At 42.0% G+C, this 24,306-nt stretch overlaps 1 protein-coding gene across 5 annotated transcripts in view; it reads left to right on the forward strand.

Moving 5' to 3' along the window:
• The first annotated feature begins 332 nt into the window (after positions 1 to 332).
• MCTP1 (multiple C2 and transmembrane domain containing 1) overlaps positions 333 to 24,306 on the forward strand; it is a 596,961-nt gene continuing 572,987 nt past the window's right edge. For 3 of the 5 annotated variants that reach the window (XM_014344845.4, XM_034959770.3, XM_034959771.3), the window contains exon 1: positions 333 to 1,568. In XM_014344845.4, coding sequence (XP_014200331.2) covers positions 849 to 1,568 — 720 coding nt within the window. In that variant the 5' untranslated portion in view covers positions 333 to 848. The remainder of the gene's footprint in view (positions 1,569 to 24,306) is intronic. The other 2 variants (XM_063604381.1, XM_034959769.3) reach the window with 2 other exon arrangements.

A 24,306-nucleotide genomic window follows, 5' to 3' on the forward strand; every position in this document is an offset into this window, starting at 1 on the left:
CCCAGGGAGCGCAACGGGGCGGGGGCAGACGTCTTCAGCTTTAGAACTCCGTCGGGTTCATCGCTCAGTGTGGACGATCGGCGCCCCCACGAGACCCATCGAGGGCACATAGTTTCCACTCCAGCTCGCTTCATCCGACCCAGACGATCGCCAGCGCGGCCAGCGGCCAGCGCACAGCGAGCTGCGTGGGCAACTGTGGCCGGATCCTAGGGAGCAAGCTGGCTTCGGGCCCTACCTAGCTCCACCCGGCTCCTACCGGCCCTCCCACCTAGGAGCTGGAGGATGGTCCCGGGGCGCCCCAGGGGGACTGCTGGTCCCCGGAGTCTCCAGCCAGACGCGCCTTGTTGTGTGAGCCGCGTGCGCGCCCAATTTGGAGGCAGCCGCCCCCGCCGCTGACAGGTGCTGCCCAGAGGGCGCCGGGTGCGGTCCCTGGCGCAGCTGGACGCGCACGCCCCGGTGCGTGCAGCTTCCCGAGCTCGGCCAGAGAGAAGAGGGAGCCAGGGCGCGGCCTGGGGGACGCCAGTGGACTGGAGCCGCGGAGCTTCGAGCGAAAAACTTTGCAGGCGCCGCGGCCGGGATTCGGTTACGGCTCCAGCCCACCCCAGCAGGTGCGGGAGGAAGAGGCGGCGCCGGAGTCCCGAGGCCAGAGAGCCTCGGCGGCGGCGGCCGCTTCTTTCCCCCGAGCTGGCCTGAAGTCGCTGGGCACTCCCGGTTTCTGCTGCTGCGCCCGCCGCCGCCGCCGCCACCACCGCCAGCGCCGCGGGGACCCGGGAGGAGGTGCAGCCCAAGAGGGAGGAGAAGCAGGAGGAGGAGGAGGAGGAGGGGAGAGGAGGAGCAGGGGGTGGAGGATGGAGCCCCGGGCTGCCGCGGCGGGCGAGCCAGAGCCGCCGGCGGCGTCCTCCTCCTTCCAGGCCCGGCTCTGGAAGAACCTGCAGCTGGGGGTGGGCAGGAGCAAGGGCGGCGGGGGCGGGCGCGCTGGGGGTCCAGAGCGCCGCACTGCGGACACCCCGTCGCCCTCCCCGCCACCCCCGGTGGGCACAGGGAATGCACCGGCCAGGGGGAGTGGTGCAGGCAGCAGGTGGAGCGGCTTCAAGAAGCGGAAGCAAGTGCTGGACCGAGTCTTCTCCTCCTCGCAGCCCAACCTGTGCTGCTCCTCGCCGGAGCCCCTAGAGCCCGGCGGCGCCGGCAGAGCCGAGCAGGGGTCCACGCTACGCCGCCGGATCCGCGAGCATTTGCTCCCCGCCGGAAAGGGGCCCGCGGCGGCCTCGGGAGCAGCGGGAGGGACGCCTCCTGGCGGACGCTCCCCCGACTCAGCTCCTTCCTCTTCCTCCGCCTCATCCTCCCTGTCCTCCTCGCCCCAGCCTCCCCCGAGGGGGGACCGCGCCCGAGATGAGGGTGCACGGCGTCAGGGCCCCGGGGCGCACTTGTGCCACCAGAAGAGCTCCTCTCTGCCGGGCACCGCCTGCCTGGAGCAGCTGCTGGAGCCGCCGCCTCCTCCCGCAGAGCCGGCGCGGAGTCCCGCGGAGTCTCGGGCCCCGGAGACGGGCGAGGAGCACGGCAGCAGCCAGGTGAGTGCCGGTGGGCGCGGCCGGAGACAAGGTGCGTGGGACCACGCCTCCCTCTTCAGGCGTTCACCACCCGGGGAGCGGGGGGCGGGGGCCGGGAGGCGGGAGGAGAAATGCTATTAATTCTAAGTAGATGAAACAGTGGAAAGAAAACATCTCGCTCTGGTTTAGCAAAGATGAAAGAGTTCTGACTTGCACCCGGACTTTACTTTTGGTAGAAATGATACCTGTCACCAGAAGCTTTCTGAGTAGTCAATGAAAAGTTAGACCTAAAGTGGGTACTTTTTAGAGTTCTCCTGAAAGGAGATGTCCAGCCAAATCTCATCTTCGCAAAAGAAGAAACTAACCCAATAACTTAAAAACAATTACGATCACGTGTGGTGGTGTGGAGGGGTACCATTGGAAGCAAATGGCTGGCAGGAAGAAATAGAAACGTGGAGAGGTAAATTATGGCACATGTGAGGTCCTGTGCCAGGGAAAGCATCATCTCAGGCCTGCTCATTTTCCGGCACCCCTTTCTTAAACCTTCCTGCTGCAGTTGGATCACCGCCCTTCAAGTGGACAGCGGGAGCGTCTCCTCCCAGTTAGTCAAATGCATATGTTCCTATGAGCCTTGTGAAGTTTTAATAGTCACCTGAAGCACTTGCTTTTAAAGTATGCTGCTTTATACATCATGTTGATTGCTCAGACAAGAGTCAAGGTTTGTAAAAGTGCTTTTACTAGAAATTTTATGTGTGGGACCCACAGTGTGTCCCACTGAATAGCCGTTTTTACTCCCTCAATTTCGAAGAGGCACTGCTCTTTTTGTAAATGTTTATCAAATCATTTTAATTCTAGAAAATATTTTGGAAGTTTCACTCTGCCAGAGATCTAAAGAACATTTTTCTCCCAATATATCTTAGTTTACTTAAACTTTCTCATTGTTTTGACTCTGATTAATTATGTTAGATGAATGACACTTGCATTAAAACTTTAGTTATTAGTAGGTTAAAAGCTCAGCTACAAAGAAACAGGCTGTGTTTGAAGGGTAAGATACGGGAATAGATAGGCTTTCAGTTGGAAGTTTTTATAGTTCATGGACTGATTTCTTAGTGTAGCTCCAGAAAGTAAAGCAGAATATGAATATGTTTTGTTCCTTAATAAACAAAATTGCTTGCTGTAAGCAAACACCTGATGATCCAGAAAAATATTTTATTCTCAGAAGAGTAAGTAGAGATAATAGTGACAAAAAGACCAAATACATTTACCTTTCCTGTCATCTTGAAAGTGAACTGGATACAGCCCCTGTTTTTGGTTTTAAAAGTAAAGTGATAAATGGTTTTAGAAGAATGTTTTAAATTCAGTATAGATGAATACTATATATTAAAGGAAGTATTTATTTTTGAGCGTGTACATAATCCTAATGTAGAAGAATTTCAGAGTTGGGGAACTTTACATTTTTTTCTTTCACTATCAAGGATAATAGAATAACAAATAATAATTGAATTATTTTGAAAGGTATATATCATATTACTGTGAATGTTAACTTATTAAATCACATTACAGTTCACTGAACCAAGATATTTTTAAAGCAAAAATAGATAACTCTGAATTTTTATGTTCCTTTTTGCCAAAAAGTTTTCAGAAACTGTCAATCTTTATTAAAAAAACACTACTATGTAAGTATGAATTTTGTATACAAAAGATATAAACTTATTCTGGAGAAGATACTAAATTAACACTATTATGTATGCCTTCACCATATGCTGGGCATTTTATAGCCCTACAAAGTTTAACCCTCACAGCAGACCTATGTGATTGTCACTTTACAGATTCGTAAACCAATGCTCACATAGGTTAAATAAGCTTTCCAGGGTCACGTAGTTAGTAGATGACAGAGAGAAGTTTTGTACTCAAGTCAGTCTCCAGAATCTTTTTCCATTATGACAGCTACCTTTGACAACTTTTAGAACTTGTTCCATTTTTTAGATGTCTTTGGTCTTACTGATGAAAGTAGAGCCTTGCAAGTTTACGTATATTCTGGAGATTTTTCCCCATCCCTATATACAATCAATTCTATGATGGATTAGCTATCATAATTTGTAATTTGTTCTGTGATGTATTGTTGCATGTATATTTTGTCACGAATGAGATTATCATGATCTATAACTCTGAAGAAGCTTTTCATTATAGAGAATCAGCATTTCGACATAGACATAAGAGAAATAGAAAAGCTAAAATATCTTTCAAAAAATAAGAGAAAGATGGGATATAGGCAGACAGAATGGTAAACCCTGAGGGACTTGCCCAATGCCAGACACAGTCCCAGAAAGAGATACCATTTTTGGTCCCTAGCGTCTGCTGCTCATGGGGCCTTGTTCTCTGGGAAGTGGAGAGATTTCTCTGTAATGAGTCACAAATAATGGCTTTCAGCAGCACTCTCTGACCAATGTAAAAGAGAGGATTTCTCAGTCCTGGAAATACCTCTCTGCCCATCTCAAAGGAGCCTGGCTCACCTCTGAATGGGAAAGAGGAAAAAATGGAATTGGAACCTGGAAGGGGATGCATTCAGCTGCCCAGGAGTCAGCTTAGCTTTGCAGCACTCTTCCAAGCTTCCTGAATATCTCAGAGATCTTTCCTTACTCTCTCAGCAGCTCATCTCCAAAGTGACCTGGGCATGGGAAAGGGGTGTGTAGCACATACAGATTTCAGCTTTATTCACAGTTCACAAGCACAGTACTCAAGAAAGAAACACAATAAAAGTATTTAATACATCTTTAGAGTGCCTAGATGAAAAGACTTTTCTTTCAAGGCAGAAATAAAATGTATTGCAAAAATAGGCAAATTGTTTAATTTTTTCTCTTGTTCTCTGCTTGATCCTGGCATAAGCCATGTTCTCCAAAACACTCTCCACGTCTCCACCTCCCTAGCCCAGCACGAGGCCCCAACAACATATGTGCACGTACTCTGACAGTGGGTGGAGATGTTAAGCAAAAGCAAAGAAAAAAAAATCAGTTTGGACGGCTGGGGAAAGAGATTTGGGAGTCACTGCTATATATGAGTAAAAGTGAACAAACCAGGCTACTTTCCATGTGCCTGCTGGTCCTCTTGCTATTGTGTTTTCATTAGCCAAACACACTTTGCAATATGTATTAACAAACTTAATAATGCCTTGCTGTTGGGGGATGTGCATTATTTCAAATGTTCTGTTTTGAGAATAAGGAAAAAAAATATCCCTTTCTTCCCACTGATTCTGGTTCACGTGTTGGGCCATATTGTCATACCAGATGCATTTCATTTTCTGCAACACAGTTGGAAAAGATGCTTTCTCAATTTGTGTGCATATCAAAAATATGCCAATTTTATGTATTCTGCCTTGACGAGTTACTAAAATTATGTTTTGCTAGGATCAGAAAGTCAGTATTTTAAGATAAAGAGTGAGGAATGAATACGTTGCATTTTTTTAGTATTTTAACAAAAGCATGTAGTGTTTATGAATGCTGAACTTTTATTTTTTTCTCTTTAAGTAAATTTTGTTAAAATTGCTTTCACAAAGGATAAACTATTTTTGAAAAGAAGTAGGAAAATTATTCAGTGTATGTTAGATATGTTTTGAAACATAGCAATAGGAATCTATTCATTGGGATAAGATTCCTAAAACATATCTGTAAGCCCTGAAAAAAAGTGGAAAAAAATTTTTCTACAATTAAGTCTATACATGAAGTATATCTTGCTTTATTATCTGAGCTTTTAAATAAAGCACATATTTAACAAAATGATTCAACAACATGACTTGGGTTGATTTTTGCAATTTTTCAGATGTTTTTACTATGACTTCAAAGAACACAACTCCATCTTAAAGAAGGCACAGATTTAAAAACATAATTCCTATTATAAACGACTAAAGTCACTGAAGAAAACTAGTAATATCAAAATCAAGCCCCTAAAACAATGTTAGTAGCTTTATACTGGTCTAGCTTCAGAAATGACCCCTTTCAGATTGAAAGTGAGAGAGGGTAGATGAGACCTTAGGACATTTTGGAGCAGGGTGGAAAGTGGAGTTTGATGTGTGATAGCATTCATGAAAAGTGCTCGGATCATCAGCTTATTCCAAAGAAAGGGAGTAAAGAGGATGACATATTTCCCTTTAACCTTTACTTGCTATAATAAGTGTCTGGCAAATTTGAGTTGAATTATGAATCTTGCATAAATGGAAGTGTTAGCATGTAGATGTTATGAGAGATTGGCTTAAACTATAGCAAGTGTTCAATAAACATTAGCAATTGCTGCTGTGCTTGTTATTATTATTGGAAAGTATACTAAAGTTTTGCTATTGCTGCTATTACAAATAAGTGTGTGGTTGAAAAAAATTAACAGGGTGCTTTGCCATTCCTTCTTATTTAATTTAGGATATGAACTATGTTACTTGCAGTGTTGGAAAAAGTAGCCCATGACAAATCAAGGTAGTACTGGTGACATTACAATTTTATACAGCAATGGAAAAAAATCTTACATTATTTTTAGCAAGTATGTATGCATTATCATGAAGAATGAATATGTTATGTTGAGGGAAAAAAATGGGATTAGCAGATTCATTTAAAAATAGAACATTCTTCTTCCTCTTTCTTTTACCTCATTGTTTGAAAATGATTTCACAAAATAAAGGTTAATGATATATTTTTGATACCTAAAGGAAACATGTAATATGATTTCTTTGATCATAATGCTTATTAAATCATTTACCAATCCTGGTTAATGGCGTATAAATAATATGTCCGCATAACTTTATAAGCATTGACAAAATCTGCAGATTTAGAAATTAGGTTATATATATTTTTTCTTCTTGGTCTATATCTATTTATAATATCGTAGCAGGCATCTGCATTAGGTAAGGAGAAAATAATTTTTTTTTTTTTTTTTTTGAGACGGAGTTTTGCTCTTGTTGCCCAGGCTGGAGTGCAATGGTGAAATCTCGGCTCACCGCAACCTCTGCTTCCCAGGTTCAAGCAATTCTTCCACCTCAGCCTCCTGAGTAGCTCAGATTACAGGCATGTGCCACCACGCCTGGCTAATTTTGTATTTTTAGTAGAGACGGGGTTTCTCCATGTTGGTTAGGCTGGTCTCGAACTCCCGACCTCAGGTGATCCGCTCACCTCGGCCTCCCAAAGTGTTGGGATTACAGGCGTGAGCCACCATGCCTGGCTTGAAAATAATTTTTTGAAACAGAAAGTTCTTTGCTTTAATTTCTTTTTGCTACTGGAAAACTTACTAAAAATCACATATTTCCCTGCCTCAGTAAGTCAAGCGTTCTAAATAAGACCATTTCTTGATAACTGAGGGTCATTATTTGCATACTGGGCTTTGTTTGTTTGTTTGTTTAATGTGAATGAAGTAGATATTATCCTAGAACTTGCTTTATATAAACGTGCATGTTTTTATAAAACTAGAGTATAAACCATACCTGTTTATGACATGCTTACCTTTCTGTAAAGCTAATTATTGAATCAAAGAAGAGGCACCCTTTTCTCAAGTCATTTGTTCACTTAACAAATAGCCTTTACAGTTTTTGTAAATTTTGATTGGTCGGCACCATTGAAGATACAGCCTTTTTCTACATCATTAACTTTATGTGCCGTTTTAATTTGCTCTTCACCATCAACCTTTTCTTCTAACTCACAGTGCTTTTTATGAATCAGACGTGAGAAGTTTATCCCTAACAATTCAATATTTTATCCAAATACATTTTCCCCTCTAATATGTAGCAGTTTCTTACCATTAGAAACTTTTTTTTTTTTTTTCTGGCAGAATATCAGGCTGCAATGTCCCTAAAGTCTCCAAATATTTGTATTTAACTGTAGTATGGAATATTGTATTCCAAATACAATATTCCATACCACAATATGGAAAACTGTATTTGTAATATAATGAGATTATATTGCAATATGGAAAACTGTATTTGTAATATAATGAGATTTAAAAGTCCTGCTTACTGCCTTCTTGAGATAACAATTTTCTTCTCTTCAGTGAAGTCTTTTCGAGATATTTTATACCAGCCTTATTTCCTGTTCTCTTGGGTCCTAGCCAATTTGGAAAATTACAACAAATATAGACAAGTGGACCTCTGGACATCTTAGGATCTTTGTATCCTCCTAATCCCACTGGGTTCATTTAGAGAGGCCCCTTCAGCATTAACAATCTGAACTTATTTTGCTTAAGCCTGAACCACCTTCACTTGCCTCGCCAGCTCTGCTGGAGTGGAATTTGGCAAGCCCTAGTACAATTGACCTAGTGAATCAGCATTGTAAAACAGTTCAGGGGAAGACTACTCAATAAATGGTGCCTGAATGAATGAAGGGATGAATGGATAGGCTAGAACTGTTCAGAGATAAGACCTCTGGAAAAGCTTCAAAATCGCTTTATGTTTGTGAAATGATATTATTGCCTTCTCAATTCCAAGTCCTTTTAAGCCTGGCAGATATATTTGATGTTCCCCTCTTCCACCAGCTGGTAGCTTGGCTTTTGCGAGCCTAGACTTTAATTCTGGTTCCTGGGCAGACAAGAAGCAGAATTAAAGTCTGGTGAAGGGAGGATGTGGTACCTACTAAGTGGCTGCCATATTGTGCTCCCATGGAGGTTGGAAAAGCATCCTACTTCTGAGGTCTCCGGGTCAGGGATGTAGTTCTTGGTATTGGACTCTGACTCTGGGTATCCATTTTTCGCACCCAAGTCTCCTTTCTGGCCTCTGACATTGCACCCACACATCTGGATTTCTGATTCCTGCCTATACATCCTCACTTAGCTATGCCTCTGAGTCTTGAATTCTGCCTGGATCTTGGCTCAAGATACTCTCCTTCCCTTCCTTCTTCACTGCTACTTCTCCTTGACCCATCTCCTTGACCTGTTTTTTGTTTGTTTGTTTGTTTGTTTTTTGAGACCGAGTCTCGCTCTGTCGCCCAGGCTGGAGTGCAGTGGTGCGATATGGGCTCAATGCAAGCTCCGCCTCCTGGGTTCACGCCATTCTCCTGCCTCAGCCTCCCGAGTAGCTGAGACTACAGGCACCCGCCACCACGCCCGGCTAATTTTTTGTGTTATTAGTGGAGACGGGGTTTCACCATGTTAGCCAGGATGGTCTCGATCTCCTGACCTTGTGATCCACCTGCCTCAGCCACCTCCCAAAGTGCTGGGATTACAGGCGTGAGCCACCGCGCCCGGCCTGACCTGTTTTTTGTACCTAGCACTTCTGCATCCCAAGCCCATTATCTAAGAAAGTCTCTTATCTTCCCTTTACTTCCAGCCATGACTCAGATTAAAATCCCAATATTGGCTGGGCGCAGTGGCTCACGCCTGTAATCCCAGCACTTTGGGAGGCCGAGGCAGCGGATCACCTGAGGTCAGGAGTTCAAGACCAGCCTGGCCAACATGGTGAAACCCTATCTCTACTAAAAATACAAAAATTAGCTGGGTGTTGAGTAGGTACCTATAATCCCAGCTAGTCGGGAGGCTGAGACAGGAGAATCACTTGAACCCAGAATGCAGAGGTTGCAGTGAGCTGAGATAGCGCCACTGCATTCCAGCCTGGGCGACAAGAGTGAAACTCCATCAAAAAAAAAAAAAAATCCCAATATTGACCAAGAATCCTGTCCTCACTAGCCTGGTTCATTCTGCTGCCTCTTAAATACCAAGTGTGTGAAGTGGAGTTCACACAAGTGGCCAAGTGATATTTACATTGACCCCTCCTGTCTAATGCTGAGCTTAGTTAAAAAACCCCAAATCCTCCCTCCAGAAAATCTGCATTGCCCATCAACTGCATTTGCTTATAAAGGACGTTTTTCTCCCATGGAGGACTAGACTAGAGCAGATTTTTTCACTGAGCATGGTTCATTGTCTCTGTGTCCTTGTCCCTTTCCCTCCTATTTTTAAACATCTCACATACCTATTCTTTACCATCCACACCCACTTTCTTAGTCCTGCCAGCTTTCTTCTTTCTCCTTAATATTCTCTCTCATCCTGACTTTCTCTGCTTGCAAGATCTGATTCTTGTAACTAACCATTTAGCATCCAGAGATGTGCTGTTCCATGTGGCAACCGCTACCCGCATTTTGCTATGGGACTTTGGAAACATGGCTAGTTAGAATTGAGATGGGCTATAAGTGTAAAATGCATACATGCACACTGAATTTTGAAGACTTGTACAAAGAAAAGAATATGAAATATCCCATTATTAAACTTTTTATATTGATTGCGTGTTGGGATAACATTTTGGATATATTAGGTTAAATTAAATATAATATTAAAGTTCGTTTTACAAGTAAAATTACATATGTGTCTCATACTTGTACTTTTATTGGATAACACTGATCTAAAGCAGGGATTTCAAACTCCAAACTCCAATGCCCACAGGGGCCACCAAAGTAAAGACAAGGAGCCAAGAGGGTTTGGTGGGGCCATGGTGGACCAGGGAGCCCCTGCCCCCTGGAAGGAGCAGCTGCTTCTCAGCTGAATACTGCCACCTGGGAAAGAAACCGTGTTGCCAGAGCTTCTAGATTCTTAATAGAAGCCAAATCCCAGATTTTTGTGTTCCTGAATTTTTGTCAAATAAATAATATATTTTTAAAAGCATCATAGGTTAAATAAAATATATCTCTGGCATGAATTTAGCTATCAGTTAGAACTTCTGACTCAGAGAGGTCATATCTGGTTTCTCCTCTCCCCACTTCCCCTTCCCCCAAGTGCTGGGCAAGTGCTAGGCATGTGTTGTCTGGGGCAATACATGTAAGCATCAATATGACATGTAGGCGTCAATACATTTTACAAACTAATGGGATGAGTTCACCAGCCAGGAGAAATGAGTGGTGAGATGAAGGTGAGGCTGCAGTGGTTGGGGGGGTATGTGGAAATTGTGGAGGTGGGGACAGGGAGAGTGGCCAAGCAATTTGGCTCTATACAGATGATAAAACAAAACAGTAGCCTTTGGGAGGCCGAGGCGGGCGGATCACGAGGTCAGGAGATCGAGACCATCCTGGCTAACATGATGAAACCACGTCTCTACTAAAAATACAAAAAATTAGCTGGGCATGGTGGTGGGCGCCTGTAGTCCCAGCTACTCGGGAGGCTGAGGCAGGAGAATGACGTGAACCCGGGAGGCAGAGTTTGCAGTGAGCCAAGATCACACCAGTGCACTCCAGCCTGGGCGACAGAGCAAGACTTCGTCTCAAAAAAAAAAAAAAAAAAAAAAAAAAGAAGAAGAAGAAAGCAGTAATGGGAGAAGGAGAAAGTGTTGGCAATGGTTCATGGGAAGGTTTTTATAAATGGAGATACCTTGAGTGAGTTGATGGGGCAGAGCCTATGGAGAGGGAGAGGTCAAAGATAAAGGAGAAAGGGGGATAATTGATGGGAGAAGGTTCCTAAGTACATGGGTTGGGGTGGGTCCCACAGGCCATGGGAGGGAGGTCTCCCTTAGCCTTTAGCCAGAAGAAGCACCCCTTTTCCATTGCAGATGGAAGGAGACAGTGTGGACATGGATGCAGGGAGGTCTGTAGGCTTGGTGGTAACAGTTTGAGGGTGTTCTGTCTGGCGGCCACTTCCTAGTTTTGAAGTGTGATTAGGATTTGGACATAGGGAGATATTGAAAGACAATTGCCTAAGCACAAATGCAAATAAGTGTCCTGTGTATGCAAAAAATGGGAAGTCAGTAGCGGGACTGAAATCTAGGGTGTGGGCAGAGGGGCAGTGCGAATGAAGGTGAGAGTGAAGGTGTGGCCAGATATGAGGGCTGAGACGTGTACTCTCCAACCCTGGAAGCAACTGAGCAGGGTAGTGACTGGGTCAACCTGAGCCTTAGGAGGGCGAAGCTGGTGTGGAAACAGGAGAACATGTGGAGGCCACAGTAGTCTCAGTGAGAGCCTGCAGCTGGGCTGTGCTCTGACCTTGGTGACAGAAAGATGGAAAGATTTGCAGGATCAGGGGTTTGGCTGAATGTCCAGGGAATGGGGAGTAAAAAGAGTTCATCACAGCGTATTTTCCCCTTTTCTTATGTTTTTGATTTTTCCTAGTTCTGTTCAGAGATGCTTTTATTGAAACACCTTTTTTCCCCCTGGGTAGGGGTTGAGTTTTGGGTTTGCATTTCTGCAGAATGGCTGAGGGTGCCAGGCTCCTAAGTGTCAGATTGTCACCTATGTACTGTAATAGCTCCTATTCTTGAAGTTATTTTGAGTTCTTCAGAATAAAATGGTTCTCTTTTTTGTGCAGTGTCAGGCACTGAAAGTAGTGAGTGTTAATAGAGCAAAAGAAAGGGTAAAACATGTTAGTTTAAAAAATCAGGCAAAACAAGAAAACCTCCTACATATACCTGTTAGCTGAATCTTTATGGTGCTTGATGCCAGGGTGGCTACATATTTGGAGAAATAGTTATAATGAAGGAGGTTGGGATCCAAGGGCTCTGTTGGAAATTTTCATTCTTAATCAAGGTAGTGTGCTGCAAACATGTTAAAATATGCATCCTCTCTCCTGTGCAAGGCTGATCTGTGCATGGCAAATGGTCCATTTCTGAAAACTGCCAATAGATATTCTCTCAAAATAGAAATGATATTCTATCTATTCCTGTTCTTATATTGAAATGTAAAATTGATTTTGATACAAGTATAATTTAGCTATTTTGATAGTTGCTTTTGAATAGTATTTTCACCACACCACACTGGGACTCCAAATGTTTTCCAAAATATCTTTTGGGATTGGAAGAGATTTTAGAGACAAGCTCTGGGTCACCACAGAACAGTTGCCTCCTGCGCCCTGTGGGGCCAAACCCCCAAATCAGCAGGGACCACGCTGTCTCTAGCTGAGAGCAGACATGGGCTGCACCTTCTCTTTTCTTCTTTGCTTTCCTCTACTTTTAAAGAAATCTTCAGGTGAGGAACCGTAATGGGGTTTGGCTGTGATTGTGACTTTGCCCAGTCCTGTCTGACCTTGTATACACACCAGTTCAACTCAATAGCATTTCAAGTGAAAAAAAAAAAAAAAAAAAAAAAAACAACTTGACCATTTGGGTCATCCCCTCAGCCTCTCTCTGCTCCCTTTGGCCCACTATGCAGCAAAATGTTCTACACTCAGGCTGGTGCTTTTGTGATTTCCTTGCTTTCTCTGTGGGAATCAGCAGAATAAGACAGAAGGGAATAGTCAGAGATGGGAGGGAGACCTGCAGTTGGCAGAATTTCTCAGGCCTCATGCTCTCTGCCTCTGGGCTTTTCAAGGAAGATAGAGCATTTTAGAGTGTATTTATACCTATTATTTATCTGACATTTTCACTTTCCTTGACTTCAACTTTTCCTGCTGAGCATTTGCCAGGAATGAGGAAGAACAATATGGAATTTGCCATGAGAGGATCTTTGTATAACTTGGATGACTTGGATAACTTTGTATAACTTGGATGACTTGGATAACTTGGATGATTAGCCTATGGAACTGTGTTGTGGGACTATCCAGGTGGTATATTATTTGGGTCTTGGCTCTTCCTTCTCTGCCCTCTGGCTTACCTTTCAGCTATAATGTCAGTTTTCTTTCTTTGCTTGGAAAGTGAGCAGGGAAAATAAAGAAAGGACAATCAGGCAATTTTTTTATTAGTAGCTTTTATAATATATTTTTTCATGGCAAAATTTAAATAATTGACTCCTATGATGTTTGTGACATTTTGTGTTGCTTTGACATATGCCTTATACACACGTATGCACACACAGAGAGGATACCTTTACCAGGCATGGTTTATGCACATGCCTACTCTTTCATGCATATCATATTTTTCACTGGAGTCAAAGATAACCAGAAGAATGCCAATATTCTTCCACTTCTAAATTTAATCATCCACTTTAATAGTAATAAAGTAATAGTATTACATTTAAATGATGAAATAATCTTTACAAATGGCTTTAGTTTATCTAGTCTGAATAAATGTATGAAAACTAGTTCAGCAAAAGAGAAAATTATAAAACAATTGGAAGACGGCATTTGTGGTTAGTAAACCACTATGGTGTGTGTTCTACAAAGGAAATGAATAATCTTACTTTGAATTTAAAATATTTTATATCTATCTATCTATCTATATAGCTATATATGGAGTGCCATATATAAAAATATATATTATATATAATGTTTTGTATATAATTATAACATATGTAAAATCTATAATATATAAGGAATGCCTTTTCTTCAGTAGAATAGTCATTCTCCTGTAAGTGTGTATCATATTTACAGCCACCAGGGAGGAGCACTCATTGAATTAGTCCCTTAATCCTTTCAACCCCAGACGTCACAATAACTAATATCAATCATTAGTGTTTTCAAGCATGGCCTGACTTAACTCTCACAAAATGATCCTTACAGGTAAAAAATAGGGATGCATTTTGGTGAGTTTCTCTATTGATATAGTTCATTTTTTTTTCTAATTTGAGGAAGAGAAATACTTTTAGGATCATAAAAATATATTCTCATAATCACAAGAATCTCATTTTTTGAGATCACCTCAGAATGAGAGCTGGTGAATAACTGAATTAGGAACAAATGGATCTGAGACAGCAGAGCCTTCCTATGTGGTGGGTGGCTGCCTAGTGTAATGTCTTATTTTCTGTTAATGTTGCCATGCTAATGCCTCTCAGTGGCTCTATCTGAAAAACATTTCTTACACTATTTTATTACTTTCTTCATCCTCTTAATTATATCTGGATTATATCCTGAATGGTGTATTTACAAATGCCCATTTCATATTTTAAAATCTATTCTTTTTCTAGGAGCATATATCTGATGTGAGTTTCAGATAATTTCATTTGTATTTGGTACCAGAAATTTGTTGTGTGAGCTGGTTTTGCATACGTGTACATGAAAATATTTATTGTGTTATTCATTGTGATAGGACTTGCTCTTTACTACCCTGTCTTTGAATTAACTTTTGTTAAATCACAATGTGCATTTTTTTTTTTTTTTGAGAGAGACTCTTGCTCTGTCGCCCAGGCTAGAGTGCAGTGGCGCAATCTCGGCTCACTGCAACCTCCACCTCCTGGGTTCAAGCGATTCTCCTGCCTCAGTCTCCCAAGTGGCTGGAACTACAGGTGCCTGCCATCACACCTGGCTACTTTTTGTATTTTTAGTAAAGATGGGGTTTCACCATGTTGGCCAGGTTGGTCTCGAACTCCTGACCTCAAGTGATCCACCCACCTCAGCCTCCCAAAGTACTGGGATTACAGGCATGAGTCAATACGCCCGGCCCGCAGTCTATCTTCTAAAGCTGCATTAGGTGAGGTCTGACTTGCTGATGAGTTCCTCCCCAGCCCACCCTGAGCTGGGCTCTCTTTGCTCAGTTGTGCCATCTCACCTCTGGCCTGAGGCCAACCAACATGTGGAGCTTCTTACCCAGTGCCATTTTAAAATGACACTTCATAACTAATATTAATAATAGCTAAACATATGTAACATTTATTATGTATAAGGCACTATTCTAAGTGTTGTATATATATTAACTGATTTATTTACTGCAACACTTAGGTTGATGTCTTCTGCATTTTACAAATGAGGAAACTGAACCACAGGAGATTAACTGACTTGCCCAAAGTTATACATCTGTATGATGGACCCAGGTCTATGTCACCAGAGTCCGTGCCTTTAAACACTACAGAATAGGCTGCCTGAAGTAGGTTGTGCCTGAGGAACCCAGTTTAGGAAAATATAATCCCAAGTAACTAGCAACTTTTAAATGACAGTTCTACTTAAAAAAAAATTATTCCTTACCAGGCACCCTACTAAATCACCATCATTATTTTTGTTATTGATATTATTATTAGACATATGTTATACGTTAAAAGTCCTATAATTTTTCATTTTCTATATTCTATAGCCTCATCTTATTTCTGTCATTCTGCTTTCTTGTCCCCTGAAAGGCATAGTTTTAGGGGAAATAAACAAAATATATCTATCTCTTAGGCATTCTATGTACAGCATCTCAAAGAAACATTTATAGATTATGTACATTGTCTCACTTAAACCTCACAGCAGTTTTGACAAAGAGATAGTGTTAGTTGCATTTTATGTATGGGAAATTCTTAGAGAGGCTAAGTAACTTTTCGGCAGTCCTGATTTTGTCCATAGTTAGTAAGTGGCAAAGCTAGATATTGACAGACATCTGATTGCTACCAAGGCCATAATTTCCAGACTACCCACTGCTTCACCATTAGTGAGGCCACATCACCACACCAGTGCTAAATACATGCTTGGTACCCAAACCCATGATTTGTGATTGAGTCTGACTGTCCCTTATCACCAGCCTTGCTGATAGGTCTTTCCATTGTTTTGGAGAGAAGGCTAGAGGAAGGTGCCACCATTAGTTGAAGAAAAGTTTCCAGTGAATGAGAGTGGGTTAGTTTGTTTATTTGCAGGCTCAGTTTTGAGACCTCATAAGTGAATATTTTCAGATCTTTCTTCTTGTGAGTTCTATACATGTATCATGACTTCAAATCATGTTGTTAAACTCCTCTGAAAAATAATGCTATACATTCCATATTTAGTCTAGGAGTTATGATCTTTGGACAGGAAAACAAATTCTTTTCTGAACATCTAGTTGTTTTGTAAAGATGTCAATTTGGGGTATATTCCTTTAACAAGGAGAAAGCAAGGTATGAGATAATGTCTTCTGAATTTGGCACAACTTCTAATGTTTCTTAATAATAATAATACCAGCATGGAAATCTTAGTCTTATGTCAGTTGCTGTCTTAATTGATTTGCAGACATTACTTCATTTAGTCTTTGTGACAACAGTAAAGCAGTGGGAATTCTTAGCCTCATTTTATAGATAAATCAGTGGAGGCTTAGAAAAAATGAGGACATTTCTCAAGGTCACAAAGCTGGTAAACAGCAGAGCTCAGAACTGGCTCCAAAACTCAAGAGTCTAACTGCTATGTTATAGGTGGCTTTCTTCAATATTGAAAAGCTGCTAGGTCTGCTTGCCGGGTCCAACCCACAGACCCTGACCCAGCGATGGATGAAAGACATACACTGACACAGGTATTTTGCCTCTCAGTGCAGCTAAGGGGCTCTGCTGTCTGAGTCCGCAGCTTTGGCCCCAATAAGCTGGTGAAGTTCACATTTATTTAGGACAGATTAAATGACAAAGGTCTCCAGTAAACACCACTAAAGGGTGATTAACGTTGCCGACCTCCCTAGTAGAGAGCAGTCATGTGCCCACAGATGATCACAGGTTGGTCTTAGGACCACATGAGTAAGCTATTTAGATAAACTCCTCTACATTCCTGTGTATCTATACCCCAAGCTTTTAAGAGAATTCAACTGCCTTCAGCCAAATCTTTTACTGAAGCTATGCAAACCTCCTGGCCTTCCAAGAAGGTTCGTGTCTATTTCCTATAACTTTATCTTTATAATTACTCCCACCACCTTGATCGATCCCCTACATCTGCTCATGAGTATTGTCTTGTAGCTGTTTTCCAGATGTCTTGGAATGGGGAGAATATTCAGTTAAAATGTTCTATATAATAAACCAACCCCAGGTATGTATGTGTAGCTGGAAGATCTCCTTCCAATTAAGTACCAATGATTTTAGTAACAATCTTTCTCTTTCTCCCTTCCTCAAATATTTATGAAATACCAATGTTGTGGTAGACATAGTATCTTGTTAATACCTTGATAATAAGACAGTTCCTGCTCACATAGAGCTTATGATCTTATAGAAGAAACATCCATTACATTAAAAAATATGCAAATTGTTACCAATTACAATTGTGATAACTGAATCAGAGGAGTACAGAGAATTGTAGGAATGAATTGTATGATAAGAAGTCCCAACCCAATCTTGAGAGAGGGAGGATCAGATCAGGTTTCCCTGAAGAAGCATTTAGGATCGAATGAAAATAACCAATAGGAGTTGGTCAGATTTCTTCAGGGTGGAGGGAAGGCAGGGATGTGGCAGACAGTTCTGGGCAGAGGGAACCACAGCAGGAAGCACTTAGAGGAAGATTGCCTGGGCAGTGGGGATTTGGTGATTAAGAGGGAAGGTGTGTGTGTGTTGGGGGAGATGGGTCTGGGATTAGTGGCAGGGACCAGATTATGCAGAACCTTGCAGATCTTGGGGAGATTTTGGACTTTAGCAAGGACTGAAGCAATTTTGAGAACCCAGATGCTCAGCCTTGAAGGGAAGAACCATCTTCAGGAGACTTCATGTCCTTGGTCTGGGAATAGCTTTCCTTTGCTTCTATGTGTGGAACCACATTGTACTCACAAAGTTGTCTTGTAAAGAGATAGGGAAGTAGGTTGGAGCTATGTTTTCCTTATTAGGATATGACATTTTAAAAATGTCGACAAAAATAGAAATACCTAGAGGATGAAAGTGTCTTTCCCCCTGGAAAAACATGCCATTTCATTGCTTTTTTATTGAGTACTATTGGAAAGTAAATGAAGGCAAGAAATGCAATCTGATGTCTCATTATCAGTGCTCAGGGGAGAGATTTCTCCTAGACAGCACATTTCCGAGCCTAGGTAGAGATGAAAATTAGATAAAGCTCAGTGATCCAGATGTTACAACTGTAAATTATAAAAAAATACATTTTCAGGAGATTTCAACTTCTTTCCTGAAGTTAGGGTGGGAAAAAAATGAAAAACTTTGGAGAGGGTTCTATAAGGAGGCGTACATTTAAAAATGTGTATTGTTTGCTAACATAATCATGGATTAATTAGGAAGACTTTCCGTTGAACAGATCTAAAGCATGGTAAAGGGGATTTAATTTGTTCATATTTTCCTGTATATTTTCTCAGACATAAAATCTAAATTTTATATTTCCATGTATAGCCAATATTCATATTTATGAAACAGATTTGCAGCAATGTTCTCAAGCAAGAAGGAAAAGTTAAAGTGTGTTAAAGCTCACCATTATATTTGTTATACAATGTTATAGGAGGGAAAAGAAGGCAATGTCAAAATATTTCATGGAGACTGTAGTCTGTCACACAATCAAAATTGAAGTGGCAACATAAGCCAGCCTACTTGCTATTCTGAGAACGCTCAGGGTATGGATTCTAGCACATCTAGCAAATGTGAGTGATCAGAAATTGTACCAAGCCCTGCCCGACTGAGGTTTGCCAATCTCTGCTTTGACCTCCCCAGCCAACTACTACAGTGACCAATATGAACATGGACTGCTTTAAGCACCCAACCATTACTGCCATCTGGACTAGGAAATAGCATCTAGTAAAAATTTTCGTGACAGAAGCCATGCCCAAGTCTAAAGGGTATCAAGAACCTATGTATTCTTTTATCTGCTATTATGGAAAAATATGATGTAGTCTTTCTGTTGTTCTTCATGTAGTATTTTACTGGAGTCATGACCAAGTAAACATTATACTATTCAAACAGTAAACAGATTTAAACAGTAATTCTCATTCTATTTGGGTATCATAAACCCTTTTCAGAAACTAACAAAGGTTGTGGTATTTTCCATAGAAATGTACACAAAACCAGAATTGTGCATTCTTCCTCAAGGAAGGAAACTCATGACTTTCAATCCATGGACTCCAGAACCCTCAGTTAATACCCTTGGGTAAAAGGAAGACTCAGTAACAATTCTTATGAAAATTAGATGGCTCCATTAGCATTATAAAAGTTAAAACTTGAGTCTCTGAAATTTCAACCATGGCCTGCATATTTATTTATCCTAGAACCTTGCAGGGCACTTGGATTGATTTTTAGGAGGAAAAATCTGTAGACTGGCCTCCTAACAGTAGGTCTAGATATGCCCAGAAATAAAAAGGAAGCTGTAGCCTGCAGCATTTACCAAAGAGACCAGGGTGTGAGGGGAACCCAAATTTGGAGTTTCTTGCTAATATGGGGTTCTGTTTCCTAGAAGTTGATTTCTGTTTCCTTCTTATGCATTCTTATATGAGACTCTTCTTTGGGTCTGGGCCTTTGAGAAGCGAGATTCCTTTGCCAGAGACTGTGATATCTAATAGAAGCTCTCTCTGATTATCCTCCTCAGTTGTCAACATTTGCTGACTGCCGCCTACACACATAAGGAATTGAAAATCTGTTCTAGATTCTGGGAACCCAATACTCCTGCACTCCAGAGATTTTTTCTCTTAGATGGGGAGGTAGCATATATACGTAAAAGATAAATGTCACTACCAGGTAGCACAGACATTCCACTTTTAAGTAAATAAAACCATGGGAATCCCTGTGTCTTGGGAGATAAATACAGAGGCTTAATGACCTCATTTGCGACAACTGCTTGAACAATTGGTCTGGTTTGCACCAGCAGTAGTGTACTCTCAGCTCTCTGTTCACTTCTTCTCATTGATTTCATGGCCATCTTATAAATGTGCTGGGAAATGTAGAAGCCTGCAGTCTGAAATCACCGTGAAGAAAGAGCTTTGTTAGAGGGCAGTTCTCAAACCTGAGAGGTGGTGGATGATTCAGAAGTATATGGATCTGTGCTTGTGCACTCTGGGCTTTGATAAATGGAAGCACAAACGATTGCTTCCTTTAAAATAAGCCAACCACAGGCCTAACTTATAGCTCCTTGCCTGGAAGCCTGATTCTCTGCTTGGGGCAGCAGCCTATGAAAAGGAAGCTGGGTAGAGCTGAGAGTGGAATGTGAACACCTCTTGGACTGAAGCTTGTTGTACAGAAGGCCAAGGAGACTGAGCTGCTGCTGGGGCTGACTCCTCATGTCCTGCTAGCTGGGCCATGCTTGGGAGCTAAAAAGGCACACAGTAGTTCCCCACATGATACTGGGAACATTTGAGGAGTGGTGGGTAGGAATGGAGATGTCTAATAGGATGGATGGAGTCGAGCCCAGGCATCAGGGACGGGCTGTTCATGAGCCTTTCATTGCAAGATACAGGAGCTCAACTCTTCCTGGATTAGGCTTCAAAGGAGAGTGTATCGGTCACACCTGAAAAGACCCAGAGCAGGCTGGATCCAGGCCTCAGTCATCAGGTCTCTGTCTTTACCCCACCACTCCCTGCCACCTTTCTTTCTTTCCTTCTCCCAGAATTGCTTCGCTTTGGACATCTCTCTCAGGCAGACTCTCTACTGGTGGCTGTCAGCATCTCTAGGCACACATCCTCCTCACAGCTGTACCTGCCTGTGGGAAAGACCATGCTTGGCAGTGAGTGACATTGGGAGTGATTTGGACCCTCACTCTGTCCACTGTGGCCAGGGGGTGCTTTGGACAGGTCATGTGTGTATTTTGGAACCCAGAAGTGAGGGGCATTCAATCCAAACACTGTGGGCTGAGAGTGGGAGAGAGGTGGGTCTTTAAAGGCAAATCAAATTGCTGTGGGCAGGCAGATATTTCCAGTGCCCACGTGGGGTTTGGTCAATAAGCAGCAGTGGGGAAGATGGATAATCAGCCATCCAGAAAATCTGTCTATGAGCTGCTGGACTCAGCTGCTGGTCTGAAGCACTGCCTTGGAGAGGGAGACTGTTTTTCTGTGTTTTTAATATAAAACGAGCATAGAGTATGGAATTTTAAAGTGTATATCAACTAGGTTTTTAATGCTTTTCTTCCTGAATGGATTTTAGTATTTGAAAAGCCATGCTAATGAGATGACTAGTTTTAAAGTTAGCTATGGTACAAATAACAGCACCTGAGTTAACCTAAAGGCTATCACATTGATGAAGTCCTAGAATTTTAGCAAAGAACTTAGAAAACATACTTTAGAGAGGTAGATACTGACGCTCAAGGGATAAATCCACTTACCATCCTCTTTTCCTCCTTTCAGAGCCTAGAATATAAGCAGTTCCTGATCCACACTCCACTTGCAAGCAGCTTCATTATACAAATATGCTTTAGTAGTGTTTACCCATTGCTGCCTCAGCTTCTTTTACTGTCCCTGTCATCACACTTTGCAAGAAGATGGTTTTTTAAGGGGATCTGTGGTTTCAATACAAAGGAAGAGAAGAAACAGTGCAAGGGAAGAATGGCCTAGGAGAGTTGCCTGCCCCTGGGTGGAGACTGGACTGGTTGACTTTGCCCATGGGGAAGAGAGGTGGAGGCAGACTGTCTTCCAGAGCTTGAGTAAGTCTTAACCTCTCTAAACCTCACATTTCTTTTCTGTAAATCTGGGGGAATAACATACCAACCTGATGGTGCTGTTAGGAGGGTACAATGAGAGTTCCTGGCACATGGCAATGCTCAATACACATTCTTTATTCTCCTCCACTCCATCACCTCTGATAGTCGTTCATCTCCACTTTTGAGGCAGCAGGTATCTTTAAAAGTTATACTGGTGTCTCTTGGAGCCTTCAGGAATGACCATTTATACTTTAGCATGAATTAACTCAGCTAGGTTCTTGCCTTCTAATTTCTGGATAGAACATTGTAAATTTTGAGCAGTGGGCGTGGGTAAGAGTGATTTAGCTCAATCTGTAGAATTTGTGGCAGCAACCTGGGCCTGGATGGGTGCCACAGGACTTAGTATGGGGGAGGTGACAAGAGGCTGGAAACTAGTGGAGCTTTGAATGGAGGTGCATGGGAAGGGAGGCATGAGATGCTAACTACAGACTTGCTTTGATCCATAGCTTGGCTGAAGAATGGCTCTGGGTCTGGCAAGGGAATGGGAAACTGCCATGTTCTCCTCTGCCACCGTCCTGTCCCTCATGATTTCTTGCTCTCAGAACTTGGGCTGGAGCTGCTAGAAGTACATTAGGAGGTCTCATCTGGAAACCAACTCCCATTAGTGACATTGCTTCTCTGGGCAAATGAAGCCAGTAAACATAGCTTCCTAGTGAACTCTGGACCTTCCCCAGTTCAGGAAGCCAGAGACTGCTTGCACTGCATAGATAATGTTTTCATAAGGCTTAGCCTTCATACACTTGCACAATTTTTCTGTCACATCTTAAAATGGAAGGTCTAAGCAGGAGTCACTTGTAGTCACTCCCTTTGCTTCATATATGCTTTGCACATAGTAAATGCCCCATAATGCGAAATCAAATTGAATAACAAATATATGATTTGTCTACTAATTGAAAAAAGCTTTTAATTCTTAATGTAGTATACAGAATAATTAGGGATAGATGACATTGTTTGACATAAATGAACTTTATTTTTTATTTTTTTAAATATTTATTGAAGAGTTTTGATATTTTGTTAAAGTAATATCTCAAGGGGCTAATTAGCCACAATTTTTTGAGTTTTTAGGTTTTTAAATTAAGCTACTTTGTAACCCTGCTGAGAATTTCCCACATTGCTACAATTATGTTCACAAGGAATTTATTTTTCAAGGTTAAATAGAGATAATCACTTTCTCAAATAGAGATATTCTAACTTGATTTCTAATCTTCTAAGCACACAGCACTCCATGCAGTCCTGTCTCAGATTTTAGTTCTGAGAACTGATTTGGGCATCTTTATCTCATTATTGGTCCTTTTATATTATTTTTATGTCTGATTTCCTCTCATTTCCTAAAAATGGGTGTAATGCTTAAGAATAATGATACTTTTGGTATCCTTTTAAGGTGTTTACAGAGTGTTTACCTTATGGGAGTTACTGTGCTTGGAGCCATGGGTAGAAGGTGCTGGCTTGGTTAGCCATTTCACACTTGAAATGAACTATGTGCTCTTAGAAATCACCTGTGATCTTGTGATCAAAAAAATGTGTCTGTGGATTGTAGGATTGATTTTCAAGAGTTAGATTCCCTTAATTTCAGCTCGACTCATGAAGGTAAATGAACAGGCAAAGAGTTAGTGAAGGCTGACCTGTCTCTGCCCAGATCCCATCATCTCGAGATGGGCCCATCCTCTAGCTGCTGGAGCATGGACTGTGATGGCTTCACAGCTGTGCCCCTACTAGGCATTGCCCTTGGCCTCAGGACACAGCCTCTCCCAAAGTAATGTCCCTCCAAGTGTCCAGTGGCTGGTTGATGGGGGGCTATAAAGGCCCAGCCCTCTTGCCTCTATGTGGGGAAACTCTGCAGTCCCAGCCCCAGAGCTCCCTGTAGGACTGAAGGAGGCCTCAGTTGAAACCACATTGTGGGTTAACTTCTCCTTCTGTCCAATCTTGATTCCTTACTTCCTCATGGGTGTATCTCCCAGGGCAGCCCAATCCACCCCCAATAAATTGGCTAGATGTACATCTCCATTGCAGAGAACATTTACAAGAACTCCGTCTGATTGACATCATTGTTGAATTTCTTGAAGAGATCTGTAAGTTTTAGGAAGAAACAATCAGATGTCATAGAAACAGTGGCAACAAATTTTGAAGGGCTTGGTAAAAGATGAACATTTTGAAGCAATCAGGGGAAGTTTTGCTAGTAGGGTTACACCCGGGCTTAAAATAACATTTATGGAAGGATGAAGAAACACAGATGTCCCAGAGAAGATGAGCGTTAGGTGGCACCAGAGTGCAACAAAATTAAATGGAGATTGCAAGTACTACAAAAAATCATTTATTACAGAAAAGAAATTAGATTTTTAAATAAGCATTTCAAAAAATCACCAAATGCTAATGTGGGAGGAATCTTTTTTTTCAGCTACAGAATCACACTGTAGCCGGGAGATTCAAGTGCTGCAGAAAATTATTATAAAGCGCCCACTGCATACTATTCATATATGTACTGCTTCATTGCAAGGATCAGGAAATGGTCTTCAGCTGTGAAGACCGTTTGGTGTTTATTATGGATCAGAGTACAAGGTCTCAAAGTGGTTAAATGGATTTCCAACAGTACATTTGTCTGATGGATAGCAGCTACTCAGATATTTATTGAATGGATGCAGAAATC

The sequence above is a fragment of the Pan paniscus genome, chromosome 4 (genome assembly GCF_029289425.2).
Source record: "Pan paniscus chromosome 4, NHGRI_mPanPan1-v2.0_pri, whole genome shotgun sequence".
Lineage (NCBI taxonomy): Eukaryota > Metazoa > Chordata > Mammalia > Primates > Hominidae > Pan > Pan paniscus.